Genomic DNA, 13,617 nt, shown 5'->3' with positions numbered 1-13,617 from the left:
TTCGCCTGAGAATTACTTAAAATTTCTCTCAGCTCATGGATTCATGTAAGTTGTTTTTACTTCATCCAGAATATTTGGCTTTTGATAGTGGAAGGGAAATTTAGGTACCTGGCCCTACATGATTACCTGCTATATGAAAGTGTTGATTTTTCTTTTCTGATTTTATAGACTTTTCCTTTATAATTTGGCAGATAAAAGGATTGTTACAGACTTTAAGCCCCAGTATAGAAAGTGGGTCTTGAAGTGTGGAGAGAAGAAATGAAAGATACTCTAACTTTAGAGCTGGCAAAAATAAGGCATGCTTCTGAGGTAGTAAAGGAGCAGAGTAGAGATAAGAGTTGGCATAAGGTTAATGGAAAATAAGTTCGTGCCTTCTCATTTGGAGCTTGGGGTCCTCTTCCAAGCTTACATGGCTGTGACAGAATTCGGTTCCTTTTGGTGGTTGTAGGACTGAGATTCTGTTTCCTTGCTGACTCTCAGCTAAGGGTGGCTCTCAACAAGTAGAGGCCACCTTCTTTTGCCATGTAGCCCCTCCATCTTCAAAACCAGCAACATAAAATCTCCTTCATGTTGAATCCTTGTCCTGTAGCAGCCTGGATCCAAAAAGAGATAGAAACTATGCAGTAGGCTAAACAGGGGGAAGTTTAACTTAAACAAAGAATTATTATTAGCTATGATAAAAGAATAACTGTTAGTATAAGGAAACCCAATATGGTACTCTCGGGCTGAAGGATAGTACCCCGGGAGACGAACTTGAAGGGATTCCGACCTTATTGGTGAAGGTATGGTTCAGCCTGCCATATAACAGAGTAGTTCACTGGTTTGGGCAGGCCAGAGTTGGGTCTGGAGTGCAGGCAGGGGAGCAGGTAATCAGAGGCAAAGGCATGTGGTGGAAGTCCTGGGGCTCACCCAGGAGAACATGCAGGCTATGCAGAGGCTCTAGTTTCCATGATGAAAGGCTGTAGAAAGGTTATCTCCAGGCCAAGGCTGCAAGGTTACAGAGGGACTGTGTCCTGGGCCCATGGCTGGGCAGGCTCCACTCAATGTTCTCACACCCATTCCACCCACCTCCTGCCCAGCCTGCCCTGTCCCTTCTGCACCCTCTACTGAGAATACATGACATCAGCTGTGCCTTATAACAGAATCTAATCAGGGGAGTGACTATCCCATCATATTCACTTCCTGGGGTTCTTGTAGGCGTGTATACCAGGGGGTGGGAATCTTGGAGGCCACCTTAGTATTCTGCCTACCACATTGGAGGGTGGGGACAGGAGGGAGGCAGAGGGGAGAATGACTCAGTGCCACGTGAGAAACTCCTTTGTGAAGTAAATAGGTTGCGTTTCATTCCGTGGCTTGAATACATTTTTAGCTGTCTCACAGAGAAAGAGAAGGAATAACTAGCATTTATTGATTATTTATCAGATACTGCACAAAGTACCTTACATATATTATGTCTTTAATTCTTAACGTCTTAAGCTAGGGAATATTATCTCCATTTTACAAAAGAGGAAACAGAGGCTCAGGGTCATAAGTTTACTGGCCTGGAATCACTGCCCTAATGTTTCGTGTAGATGGAATTAAAAACCCAGATCTCATATTTTCCAATAGCATCTGATAATGTTGCTACCCTTGAAAGTAGTTGTGTCACTGGATTGGGATGAGAGGATTGGACAGCAGTCGTCTACTGTCTCTCAGAAGTCCACTGACAGAGGAGTGTCATGGCCCTGGGCAGTAGACCAGAAGAGAGATCCTAGCCAGACTTCCTCATTCCAGGAGGGAGACCGAACAGTTGGCCTCTTGATCCGTGCATCCATGGGAAGTAACCTGTGCCTTTGTTCCTTGTTCTCACACCTGAATGCAGAACAAAAGAACAAAGCAAGATTTGAGGTATAGCTTTTTCTGTGGGAGGGCGTATTTTACGCTTGGAGAAGTCTAATAACCAGGAGCTGAGCTCACAGTAAGCAGCCAGCATGTGTGTGTTTGTAGAATGAAAACACCGGTGCATATCCCTACTAAAAACACCCCACAAGCTCAGGCGTCCCTGGAGGATCAACCACTAATTCCTCTTTGCTCCCTCCGAGCCTAACATGGAGGGTAGCGCTGGTAAAGGATTATGGAATGAGTCAGTGTGGCTTGATTTGTTTCATCCTTAGCATCATACAGAAGCAACCGATCACTGATTAGCTGTGGGGTCTGAAGTTCCATAAGACTTAGACGTCTCCTCATCTACAAAACAAGAAACATGGACTTGACTCAGGTCCCTTCAAGCGCTGCAATTTTCATGCTGCCCCAGACGTTTGAATAACCTCAGATGTTTAGTTATTAGGCTGGAGTTCAGATTGCGGAGACGTGTGGAACGGTTTGGGCAAATAGAAAAAGTACATTTAGTTCCCTTTTCTTGTACTCGTGAAGTAATAGATTCATCGGAATATGATACTTCCTCCACCCACTTCCATCAATTCAGAATGGATTTTTTTTTCTCTTTTCTGTTCTCCGTCGTGTTTATCAGCTTTAAAGGGAAATTTTAAGGGCAGGCACAGAACTGTTAGAGAGGAAAATTCCTCTGTGAAATTTCAAATGAACTTGCTTGGACTGTTTCCCAAGGAATTTTTTGAACTGTGGTTTGTTGTGTGTTTTTTTTTTTTTTTTTGCATGAGATGATTCACTTGATTTGAAACATTAAAAATAGTAGGTAAAATTAAATTCAGAAAAGTTTCCGAATACTGACCTGAGCAAGCAAAGTGGACTCCCTTCTTGCTTCTGCACATTTATTCTTTACTCCAGGTGCCAAAGGCTTGTGATGGACTTAATCAGTAATCAGCAGAAGGAATCTTGTTTGTTTCCTTAACTCTAAAACAGTTTAGATTTAGCTAAATGAAAGCCTTCTGAAATGTTCTCAGTTAAAATATTTCAGAGCTAATTTTTTTGTAGTAGGAACGTTAGGGCAGTTTTGGGGTCAGGCCCTTACTGCCACTCAGTTTTGACTATAGGCAAATCACTTAGCCTCTCTCTGCCTCAGTTTCCTTAACTATATCATGGGAGAATTTAACAAAAGGTTATGTGAAGTATAGCACCAGAATTTTTTAAAAGCTCTCAGATGATTATAATATGCAGCCAGTGTTCAGACCCGTGGCTATAAAACGTCATACAAAGGGCCGGGAGATGGCGTTTTTGTTGCATAATACACATTTTTGGAGAAGAAGGGGGACCTGGGACAAGTTTAGATTGTAGCATACCCTTAATTTAATATTTCTAAGCATTGGCCAGTTATCTCAGTCTCTTACAAAAGTGCAGGTGACTGCTTTTGCTGTCAGCTTGTATTGCCTGCTGGGGTTGGGGAAATCCTAGTTCTGTGGAATTTTCCATGATTCTTAGCTCTGCACCATTAGTGTTCACTGCACTCACAGAGCTTTTCAGTGTATCTGCCTGTGTGGTCTCCTCTCTCTTTTTTTGTAGAGTCAAATAGATGTAAAACCTCAACTACATGTCTTGGTATTTTGTGCGTGTTCAATACTGTGGTTTTAAGGACAAATCAGAAAATCTCATCTGAATTAACTTTTTGTTTATAAAGTGAGTCAGCTTGAGGTATCTATTTTGGCCTGCTTTCCTCAGGTGTCGTGTTTCCTGTCACAAAACCACTTGTCTGGGGGGAGGGGGTTGAGTGGGTGCCTTGTTTCTGTAGGCACAAGTTTCTGAAGTTATGCTGGCTGGTGCTGGCTGATTCTCCTGTAATCTCTTCATTGGTAATCAGAATCAGTTTTTTAATCCTTTAACTGGAAAAGTTGTTCTAAAAATTACAGCAAATGGAAGAAAAGAAATTCAGCCAGATAACTGCCTGGTTAGGTGTGGTTAGTTCCTCTCATACGGGGGAATTTAAAGTTCTGAAATTTTAGGAGACTACTGTAGTAATGTATCTTCTTGTCTTTAGAAAGCAATTCCCTATATCCTATGCAGAGAGTATATAGCAGCATCAGATTATTTTTACTAAAATTTATTCTTCCACATCAGTGGATGGATGTTTGGCTTGTTTGCTACTTATCCTCCCACCCCCACCCCCCAAAAAATATTTTAAAGAGAAACTAAAAACAGTATATATTCTGTTTCATTCAGGTCTCTGCTCAAGGGTTACTTCCTTGGAAAGGCCTGCCTTGACAGCTTTATCAAGTCCTTTCCTCCCTCCCCGCCCCCTATTCTCTTCCTTCACCCTGCTTTATTTTTCTTCATAGGACTTTTCACTACCTGACAGTATTATATTATGTAAACTCTGTAAGGGTAGTGACATTTCATCTCGTGTCCCTGGAGCCTGGAACCTAGTAGGTGTTCATTAAATATTTGTTTAATAGATAAAACATGGAATGGTTCGAATGGCCAGACTTTTGCACACTGTCTTTCTTTTTGTTCTTTCCTGGTCTAGCTCAGTGATTCCCAAGCTTATGTGAGTATATGAATTACCATATCTGGCATAAAAGCATCTATTCAGAAATTTGTGAGCAGCATAAGAAAATGTTAAAGATAATTTTGGCTGTATGCTATTTTTCACCCCTAACCCCAGCGTAAGATGTGATACCATTGTTCTGCCTCCATAAATAGTCCATAACACAGAGGAAATACCTTGTTACTTAGGTCCTGAAGTAAGCAGGGAAAGTTAAATGCCCATTTGGTTCGGCTCCACTGGGCCCCAAAAGATGTGTTATACATTTTGGTGGTGATGGCAGTTAGAGAAGGGGAGCTCAAATGTTATAATCTAATTGGAAGGTGATGGACTGAAATTTAACTGTGGCTGTATCGGTAAAACCAGATGTGCCATAAAGGTTGTGGGCCTCAGAATTTGGAGAATGAATATAATACGCATTTTTCCCAAGCTTAGAAGTCATGATGATGATAAATTGAAATTAGCTAAAAACTCTTTGAGGTAAAAACATATGAATTCAGTATATCTTGGATACTTGGAAAGGGGATTAAGAAAAGGAGAGAAAAGACAGCTGTGACAAAGCAGCACTGCTCTGTGGATATATATCAAAATGAAGGCAAGGTGGGTTCTGTGAAATGTGTTATTAAAAGGTATATTTCCATTACGAACTTTGAGTGCATTGAAGGTTTGATCTGAACAGAAAAAATTTGACTTTCAAGTTTTACTGAAGTGCTTTTTTTTCCATCCTTATTGAAAACAGTCATGTTCCAACATGATTTCACCACTTTTTTTTGTCATTTCTCCACCCATCATTCTTTTAGTTGGCTGATTGCAATTCTGGCCCAGCTCAACCCTCTCTTTGGACCACAACTAAAAAATGAAACCATCTGGTATCTCAAGTATCATTGGCCTTGAGGAAGAAGACATCTTCTACAGTGCTCAAGTCATTGAGGTGACGAGGATCTTGCTCTTTCACATCAGTGTCGGCCATCAGTCAGCTAGAGTTTGCTTTGACTTTTTAGCAGAATTTTATAAGCTTTTTTTTTTTTTATAAGCAAATATGATCTGAAGGGGAGAAATAAATCTGGAACTTAGGCCACTCATCTTACCAAAGGATGATCCATGAGATTCTTTTAAAACTGCTATTACCCTGCCATTTAAAATTTGATTTACAAAATTGTTTGCATGCAGTCTTAAGACAGATTCAGACACAGATCCTAAAAGTGCCTGTTTATACTTAGCATTGCAAGACTCAACAACTTTGAGAAGTGGTTGGCAGATTTGAAATTAAGAGTTTCTGAGTGCTTTGGATGGAGAGAGGTGGTGCTTTTTGAAAATTGGTCTTAAAATTGCAGCTCTCATTTGGTTCTGAGGATCAAGAGAGGTAAGTGATACAGTGGAAAGAGTCAGCCACTGGATGAGAGTCAGGAAACTGTCTTTGAATTTGTTCCTCTAGCACCATTATTTTGTTAAATGGAGGTTAGCGCTAAATGTTTGACTTTTTGACAGGGGTGGAGCTGTGAATTTCATAATGCCTCACATCAGGAGGCACTGGATGTCTAGCTGGCTGTCCTGTTTTTGGTGATGCTAAGATGATCAGTGGCTTCAGCCTGGTCCCTCCCATTATAAAGTTTCTTGTCACAATAATCATAGCCTGAATTAATCATTGCAGTGGAAGTTGCAAAATAGTGATTTTCTAGTTCTATCATTATTTATTTCCACATTTGATTAGCTGAAATGGTTCCATAAAGATGCGCTTTCCTTCATCAGCTAGGTTTATTTAGTAACCAGGAAATACAGTTCATACAGAAAAAGCAGGATACGTATTTAATTCTTGCCTTTTAATTTTCAGAGTAATATTGGTGCCCCAGTTATTTCCAGGGTATTCAGTGAGGTTTTCTTTTCTTTTTAATTTTAATTGATTGCATTTATTATTATTTTTTATATTCAATTATTCTATCTTTGCTCTACAGGAATATGTTCAGGCTGGCACCGAATCCTTTTGACAGACCCCTCTTATATGTTTCCTGCCTCAGTCATGTCACCAATGTGATATTCAGTCATATTCAGTTGTTTTAATTTATAGTAATTTTTTCTTTCTTTTTTTCCTTTATTAGAGAAGTTGTGGGTTTACAGAACAATCATGCATAGAATACAGGATTTCTGTATATTACCCTACCACCAACACCTTACATTGGTGTGAACCTTTGTTACAATTGATGATAGCACATTTTTTTAATTGTACTATTAATTAAAGTCCATGGTTTAACTTAGAGTTCACTGTGTAGTGTAGTTCCATGGATTTCTTTAAAAAATTTTTTATTCTGTTACCATATTTACAGTCTAACATTTCCCCCCTTTAATCATATTCAGGTATATATTTCAGTGCTGTTAATTGTGTTGACAATGTTTTGCTACCACAATAAAACTTATTTCCAAAGTCAAAAGAATAAACAGGATATATTTAGAAAAATATATCCTTTCAGTGTTTCTTTTTGCAAATATTAGCAAATATATATCTTCCTGCCACAACTATAAGTACACATAATGTATCACATTATGCATACTATTCTGTACCTTGCTTTTTTCACTGAACAATATACCCTAGAGATTCTTCATGTCAGTATATAGATATCTTTTTACAGCCATTGATGTTCTTTTAGATTGTTTCCAGTTTCTTGCTAAGAGCCACAGTGCCATCCTGTGTGCATAAGACATTTGTATTTTTGCCAGTGTTATCTGGCGTAGAGTCCTTGGAAATGGAGTTTGTGGGTTAAAGTCATCTACACCTTTTCTAGATATTGCTACACTCCCTTCTATAGGGATTGTACCATTTTTATATTCTACCAACAGTATTTGAGAGTGTACTCATTTCCTCACAGCCTGGATTTTTGTCAGTCTGATAGGTAAGTAGTCAGCTTTTTTTTACCCCCTTAGAGTTCTGTCTTTGCTCAAAGAGATTTTGATATTCTTTTTGTATAGGTTTTTCTCTCACGCATAAGATAGATAGATAGATAGATAGATAGATAGATAGATAGAGATACATAAAAAACCTGTTTTTTTTTTTCAGCAGGTACTGTTTTCTACTCTTCCTTTCAATTCTAGTGAATATTAAGTAAGGATGTTGATTTGAGTTTAAAGCTGAGAACTTCAGGCCTTATAGAGTTGGATCTAGTTCCAGCATTGCCTTCACTTAGCTTCTCGAGCCTCATTTCCTTCCCTTATAATGAGGGATCTGGGCCCTTTGGCACTGAATCACACTGGCTGGGTGGATCTGAAAAGGGTTCATTTGCCTGTTCTTTTCAGTCTCATGTCTCTGTTAATTTGATTTACTGACAAGTTTCTAACATTTGGGTTCTGGTCCATAGCACAAACTCAGGTTGCTTGAAACCCTCATATTTAGGTTGATTCTTTAAAAGCAAAATGGCAGGAAGTAGAAGGGCACAGGAGGATACAGCCAGGCAACCTCTAATCATGAACATCATGTCATATCCATTCAGCATCGAAGTAGTGATTATGGTAATACCATAACTCCAGGACTTTGGAGTTGAGCCAGGACCTCAGACACAACAGTGAGATGATAAAGGAGTGTGGAAGCCAGATTTTGGGCCTGTCTTCACCTGGTAAGGAAGAAGTCCTTCTAAATACTCATGGGGCAGTTTAAAGAACCAAAACCCTGGCAAGTTTTCCAGGTTTTTGATTTTGTGCATGATTTCTTTAAGGGCCAGATTTGGAAAGTAGGAGGTGTAAGTTAGACATTTTTTGGAAGAGAAAAATGAGGAACAATTATGAAAGCTTTAGAATAATTTTTTATAGCTGAAATTGAATTGATCTGAGCAGCATTCTGTTACTTAGCTGAGCTTTTGCTACTTTAATCGCGTTATTTTCTTTCATGCGCTGAAGAACTGAACCACAGGTATTGATGATAGGCTAGTTATAACACATTATATTTATTGGCTGGAAACCCTGCCCAGTACTCCCAAGAACAGTGTTCACTCCATCTCTGCTCGCTGCCAGCCTTGTCTGCTTCCCCTAGTTTTGCAGGTGTGACTTAAGATGGTTGTGGAACTGTTACGTCAAGGTGGCTGTTTTCCTGCAGTCTTCAGAGGTCTGATGCTAGTACGGACTCTCCTTGGAGTGGATTTGGCTTCATACCCAGTGTCCTGTAAGATAGTTGGTTTACCACTGTGATATGGTAGATGAGTTTTTATAATTTACAGCAGTCCTAGAGAGCAGAAGGTCGATTTTATTATAGTATCTGGGACAAGAGAGAAATACAGGGTGTTGGCATTACAGGATGTTGCAATTAGGCCTTCTAAAGGGAACATTTTTCTGTGCATTCCAAAAATATTTGAGTGCTCATGATGTGCCTAGTAATGAGTGGGGGTTTCAAAGAAGGCTCAGAAGGGATTTGCAGTCTGTTGAGAGGGTGTAATTAAGCCATACTTGAGAAAAGTTAAACAAGCAAGGCGTGTTTCAGTTAAAGTGTTTAACTCTGACCTCTCCTCACACAGCTCTGGCTGGACAGTCTTCTGCCATTTCAAACTCAGTCATGTCTCTGTTTTGGCTTCTGATAACCAGTTTTCCCTGTTGGTTAGAGTGAAAACATATCTGGTCACTTATTTCTCCTCTTCTTCAAACCCAGTTGAACCTTCTAGATCTTTATGTCTGCCCTTCCTTTCCATTCTCCCTTCGAGCACTGTCTTAGTTTTCTAGGGCTGCTGTAACAAAGTACCACAAACTGGTTGGCTTAGAACAATAGAAATCTATTGTCATAGTTCTGGAGGCTAGAAGACCGAAATCAAGGTGCTGGCAGGGCCACCTTCCCTCTGAAGCCTGCAGCGAAGAATCTGTTCTGTTCCTCTCTCCTGGCTTCTGGTGGTGGCCGGCAATCCTTGTAATTCCTTGGCTTGTAGCAGTGTAACTTCAATTTCTGCCTCCATCTTCGTTTTTGCTTATGTCTTCATATGGCTGTCTCCTCTCTTTCTGTCTCCCCTTCTTATATTGGATTAGGAGCCCAGCATAGCATATTTCAGTGTGACGTGTTTTAGTTTGCTAATGCTGCTGGAATGCAAAACACCAGAGATGGATTGGCTTTTATAAAAGGGGTTTTATTCGGTTACACAGTTACAGTCTTAAGGCCATAAAGTGTCCAAGGTAACACATCAGCAATAGGGTACCTTCAGTGGAGGATGGCCAATGGTGTCCGGAAAACCTCTGTTAGCTGGGAAGGCACGTGGCTGATGTCTGCCTCAAAGTTCTGGTTTCAAAATGGCTTTCTCCCAGGACGTTCCTCTCTAGGCTGCAGTTCCTCAAAAATGTCACTCTTAGTTGCACTTGGGATATTTGTCCTCTCTTAGCTTCTCTGGAGCAAGAGTCTGCTTTCTCATCTGCAGCTCCTGTGCTTTCTTCAAAGTGTCCCTCTTGGCTGTAGCTCCTCTTCAAAGCATCACTCACAGCTGCAGCTGCACTGAGTTCCCTCTTTCCCTCAGCTTATTTAAATGGTTCCAGTGATCAAGGCCCACCTGAGTGGGTGGGGCATGCCTCCACCGAAATATCCAGAGTCATCACCCACAGCTGAGTGGGGCACATTCCATGGAAACACTCAAAGAATTCCAATCTAATCAGCACCAAAATGTCTGCCCCCCAAGATTGCATCAAAGATAATGATGTTTGGGGGACATTATACATTCAAACCAGGACAGACCTCGTCTGAATTTAACTGATTCCATCTTCACCAGCTCTATTTCCAAACAAGGTCACGTTCTGAGGTTAGGGAGTAGGACACAATTCACCCATAACAAGCACCCTAATTTCTGACCTGGATCGTTGCAGCTCTGAATTGTTACAGTGGCTCCTGACTGGGTCTCCCTGACTCTCATGTCATCATATCTATAAAACACCACCCTGTTTATCTTCCTGATATACCACTTCCTGAAACAGATAGCTGCTCTCTCAAGAAAACTTCAATTATTCTCCATGGGCAATAGCAGTTTTTCTTAACCAGAAGTCCCCAGTTTTAGTGGTTACATGCCCCTTAAAATGCTACATAAAATTTTGTAGGCACACAGCTTTTGTCAGGATTACCAAAGGTTCCACAGAAGATAAGAACAACCAATCTATAGGCTACGTCCAGCTTTTTAACTCTGTGGTCAAGGTCAAGGTCAAGGTTTTGCCAGTCTGCCCTCAAACCACCATGGCAGCCTGCCTTCTCGCTACTTTTCTCCATGACCTATTGTTTCCAGACCTACTGTTTTCATGTACTTGACCTAATTAATTTACTTAGCTTTTCCTGCCTCCCATTGCCCTACCATATCCATTAATTTACTAAGCAGATTAGTAAACAGTATTCTATGAACATTTCTTATGCTTTCTTGCTTCAGGTCACTTATTCTTGCTTAACTCTTCCTGATGTTTTCTCTTTCAGTGTCCAGCTTGCATGTCTTTTCCTGGACACTGTTTCAAATATTTCTTCCATCCCTAATTGTGTTTAGCTCTCCTGTTTTTGCCATTCATTTGGTGCATTGCCTTGAATTGTTAACTACACATATCTTTTGTTTGCTTAACTACATCTTGTGGTTTATCCCCTACCATAATTCCTTGCACATAATAGTTAAGAAGGAACTATTTGTGGATTTATCTGCAATGAAAAAAAAGGACACAAATGAAACGTAATTGACATATCCTTTGATTAAGAAGTATATTCACTCAGCCTTCCCTGAACAGGTTTCCTGGTTCTGGGCATAATATTTTTATGTTGTCTTCATTCTCAGTTTTATCTGAACAGAAGCTTTAGTGATTCCCTTATTTGACAAAATGAGGACATGGATCCTTTGGTTGGGTTCCCCAGCCCCACCCCACAAACAGTAATTTCAAATCAGAGACAACTAGATTATATGCTTCTTTAATTCGTTCTAAAACCAAACCATTAAGACTATGTCATTTAACATAATGCCTGTTCATATTTTAAATTAGTGTCATTGAGTTTGAGTGAAAAATATCCTGTGGTATATGGTTTTTCAAAAGTAAAGATCCATTTTTCCCTTTATGATTGTTCCTTTGTCAAAAAAGGCCTAAAAGATGAGGAAGTCTAATCAGTATGCCTTCACAGAAAATCAACACATGTAACATCTGTATTCATTACTTTGGTATTCTCAATTTAAATTTATAATCTGCTGTGGAATTGAGGTTTATGCAGAAGGGCTGTCCTGCCAGCCCAAGGAGGAAAACAAGATGACAATTAGGTTACAATAAAAGATTTTATGAGACTTTAAGACCACAAGAAGCTCGTAGCTCTGGTAATTGCACTTCCCTGGCCTGATGTGGCTGTTTTCCTAGTATATTGTGAAAATGATCCTCCGGTTACATCTCGAATTGAAGTTATTTTGTTTTGCAGTGTCCTACATCGTGGGTGTTTAACAGTCCCATCAAGGGAGGTTGATTGCCCCAGTTTGTACCAGTAAGACTTAGCAGCAGACTCATGGCCATTTCTGGGCATTCTGGGACCACAGGTCTGGAAATCCTTTAGTTCTACCCAATGGTAGGAACTCTGATTGTGCCTACTGATTTGGAAAACCTAAAGAACCCAAAAAATCTCTCCATGCTGTTTGATCTTCAGTCTTGCCAGACCTGCCAGCTGCAAACCAGCTGTCTCATGAATTTAACTGTCCTCTCCCTCCTACCTTGCACTCATCTCCCAGCCAACCTTCTCCACACTTTAGGCAATCTTTGTGACATAACCAGCTTTTTTCTTATCAGCCAGCACAAACCTTATATAGAAATTGCCTTTGAAAAGGACTGTTCATTTAATTTTTCTTTCCTCTTTATTATTTTTTTTACTTTCAAAAGTAGCACTTAGGTGGCTTTATTTTTTTTTTAAGTAAAACAGTATATAGAAGTTCATAAAATAAATTTTATATGAAGGAGTTTATCAAGTAAATTTCCCCCCCTCACCTCCCTCCTCCAGCCCCATTCTCCCAGAGGCAACCACTGTTAGCAGTTTGATGTGTGGAAATAACAATTTTAAATATTTGCTAGCTTTGTAACAGTGGTATTGCAGCTTTAATCTTTTAGAAAAATTAATTCTCATTTGTCACCCACACTTGTGGGGACTGGCACTAGAAAAAAACTTTCCATACTTCCGGTATGGAAACCTTACTTCCTTGCCATAAGAAGGGAAGGAAAAATACAGATTCTGAGACCAAAGTAAACTCATTAGATTTCAGTGCCATCCATTTTTGTCAGCTCCGCTCTTCTTGCTCTACGACACAAACAATTGTGATGCTCAGTTTAGTAATGTCCTTGGGAGTTGGTCCTCCATTCACAACCCGGTAAAACCTGTCTAATCCTGTATGTTTATTGAACCCCACTTTTCATTCAAGTAGTTATAGAATCCCTACATATTTTAAATTAGTGGCCTGATTAACATTCTGGATGTTAACTTTTTCCCCTCCTAATGAAAGTGTAAGGACGGGTTACTAGAATGGCTTTGTTTTGCAGGTCATGAAGAGAATTCCTCTGGATGCAAAATCACCTCCAACCCCAGACCACCTTTCTTGACTTGGGCATCAACTGCTTAAACCTTCACAGCAAGTTTGAGTATCTTTTCTAAAATGTAGTATTTTTTTCTTGTCACCTTTTTTTACACTTTGATGAATGATGTGCCTACTTAACCTAAACTATGCCGACTCTACAAATGTGCATGTGATCTTCTGAGATGAAAGATGCTGTTCTTCTGAGAAATATGGGTACTCTCTTTTTGGAATCTGTGGATTTGAAGATGGCTCCTGTCTGCTCACACCATGAGAAGAGCAAAGAACAGCCAGAAACTGCTACAAGCCAACTAAGATGCCAGTGGGGCACTCAATACGACTGCACATTCAGAGGGAAGATCTGTCACAACACAATAGAATTACAACAAACTATATTTTCAGGATGAATTTCTTGTTTCTGCCATCTTTTGGAATAAATTATTTTTCTGCTTTCTATGGGAATTTGCTTTTGGTGTTTGTAAAGTTCACTTTTATAAGCATTTCTACCTCTAGATTATGCCTTTTAAAAAAATTATTTTGTAGTCTGAACAAGTTGGATGTACAAACCTGGCCACGTAGTTTGAAATGCCTGAAGAGACTGGTAAGTACTTTTCTTAATCATTCTGTAAACATTTGAGTGCCTTCTGAATCCAGGGCACTGAGGGAAACAAACAT

General features: G+C 39.8%; 1 protein-coding gene across 1 annotated transcript in view; it reads left to right on the top strand.

Moving 5' to 3' along the window:
- The window catches only part of ATP6V0E1 (ATPase H+ transporting V0 subunit e1), a 32,885-nt gene extending 19,481 nt beyond the window's left edge, over positions 1-13,404 (top strand). Inside the window, exons 3-4 of the mRNA XM_037800956.1 lie at positions 5,233-5,363; positions 12,911-13,404. Of these exons, the coding sequence (XP_037656884.1) occupies positions 5,233-5,326 (94 nt within the window). The 3' untranslated portion in view covers positions 5,327-5,363; positions 12,911-13,404. The remainder of the gene's footprint in view (positions 1-5,232; positions 5,364-12,910) is intronic.
- Positions 13,405-13,617: the final 213 nt, after the last annotated feature.

The sequence above is a fragment of the Choloepus didactylus genome, chromosome 13 (assembly GCF_015220235.1).
Source record: "Choloepus didactylus isolate mChoDid1 chromosome 13, mChoDid1.pri, whole genome shotgun sequence".
Classification (NCBI taxonomy): domain Eukaryota; kingdom Metazoa; phylum Chordata; class Mammalia; order Pilosa; family Megalonychidae; genus Choloepus; species Choloepus didactylus.
This window is presented reverse-complemented; position numbering and strand designations above follow the sequence as displayed.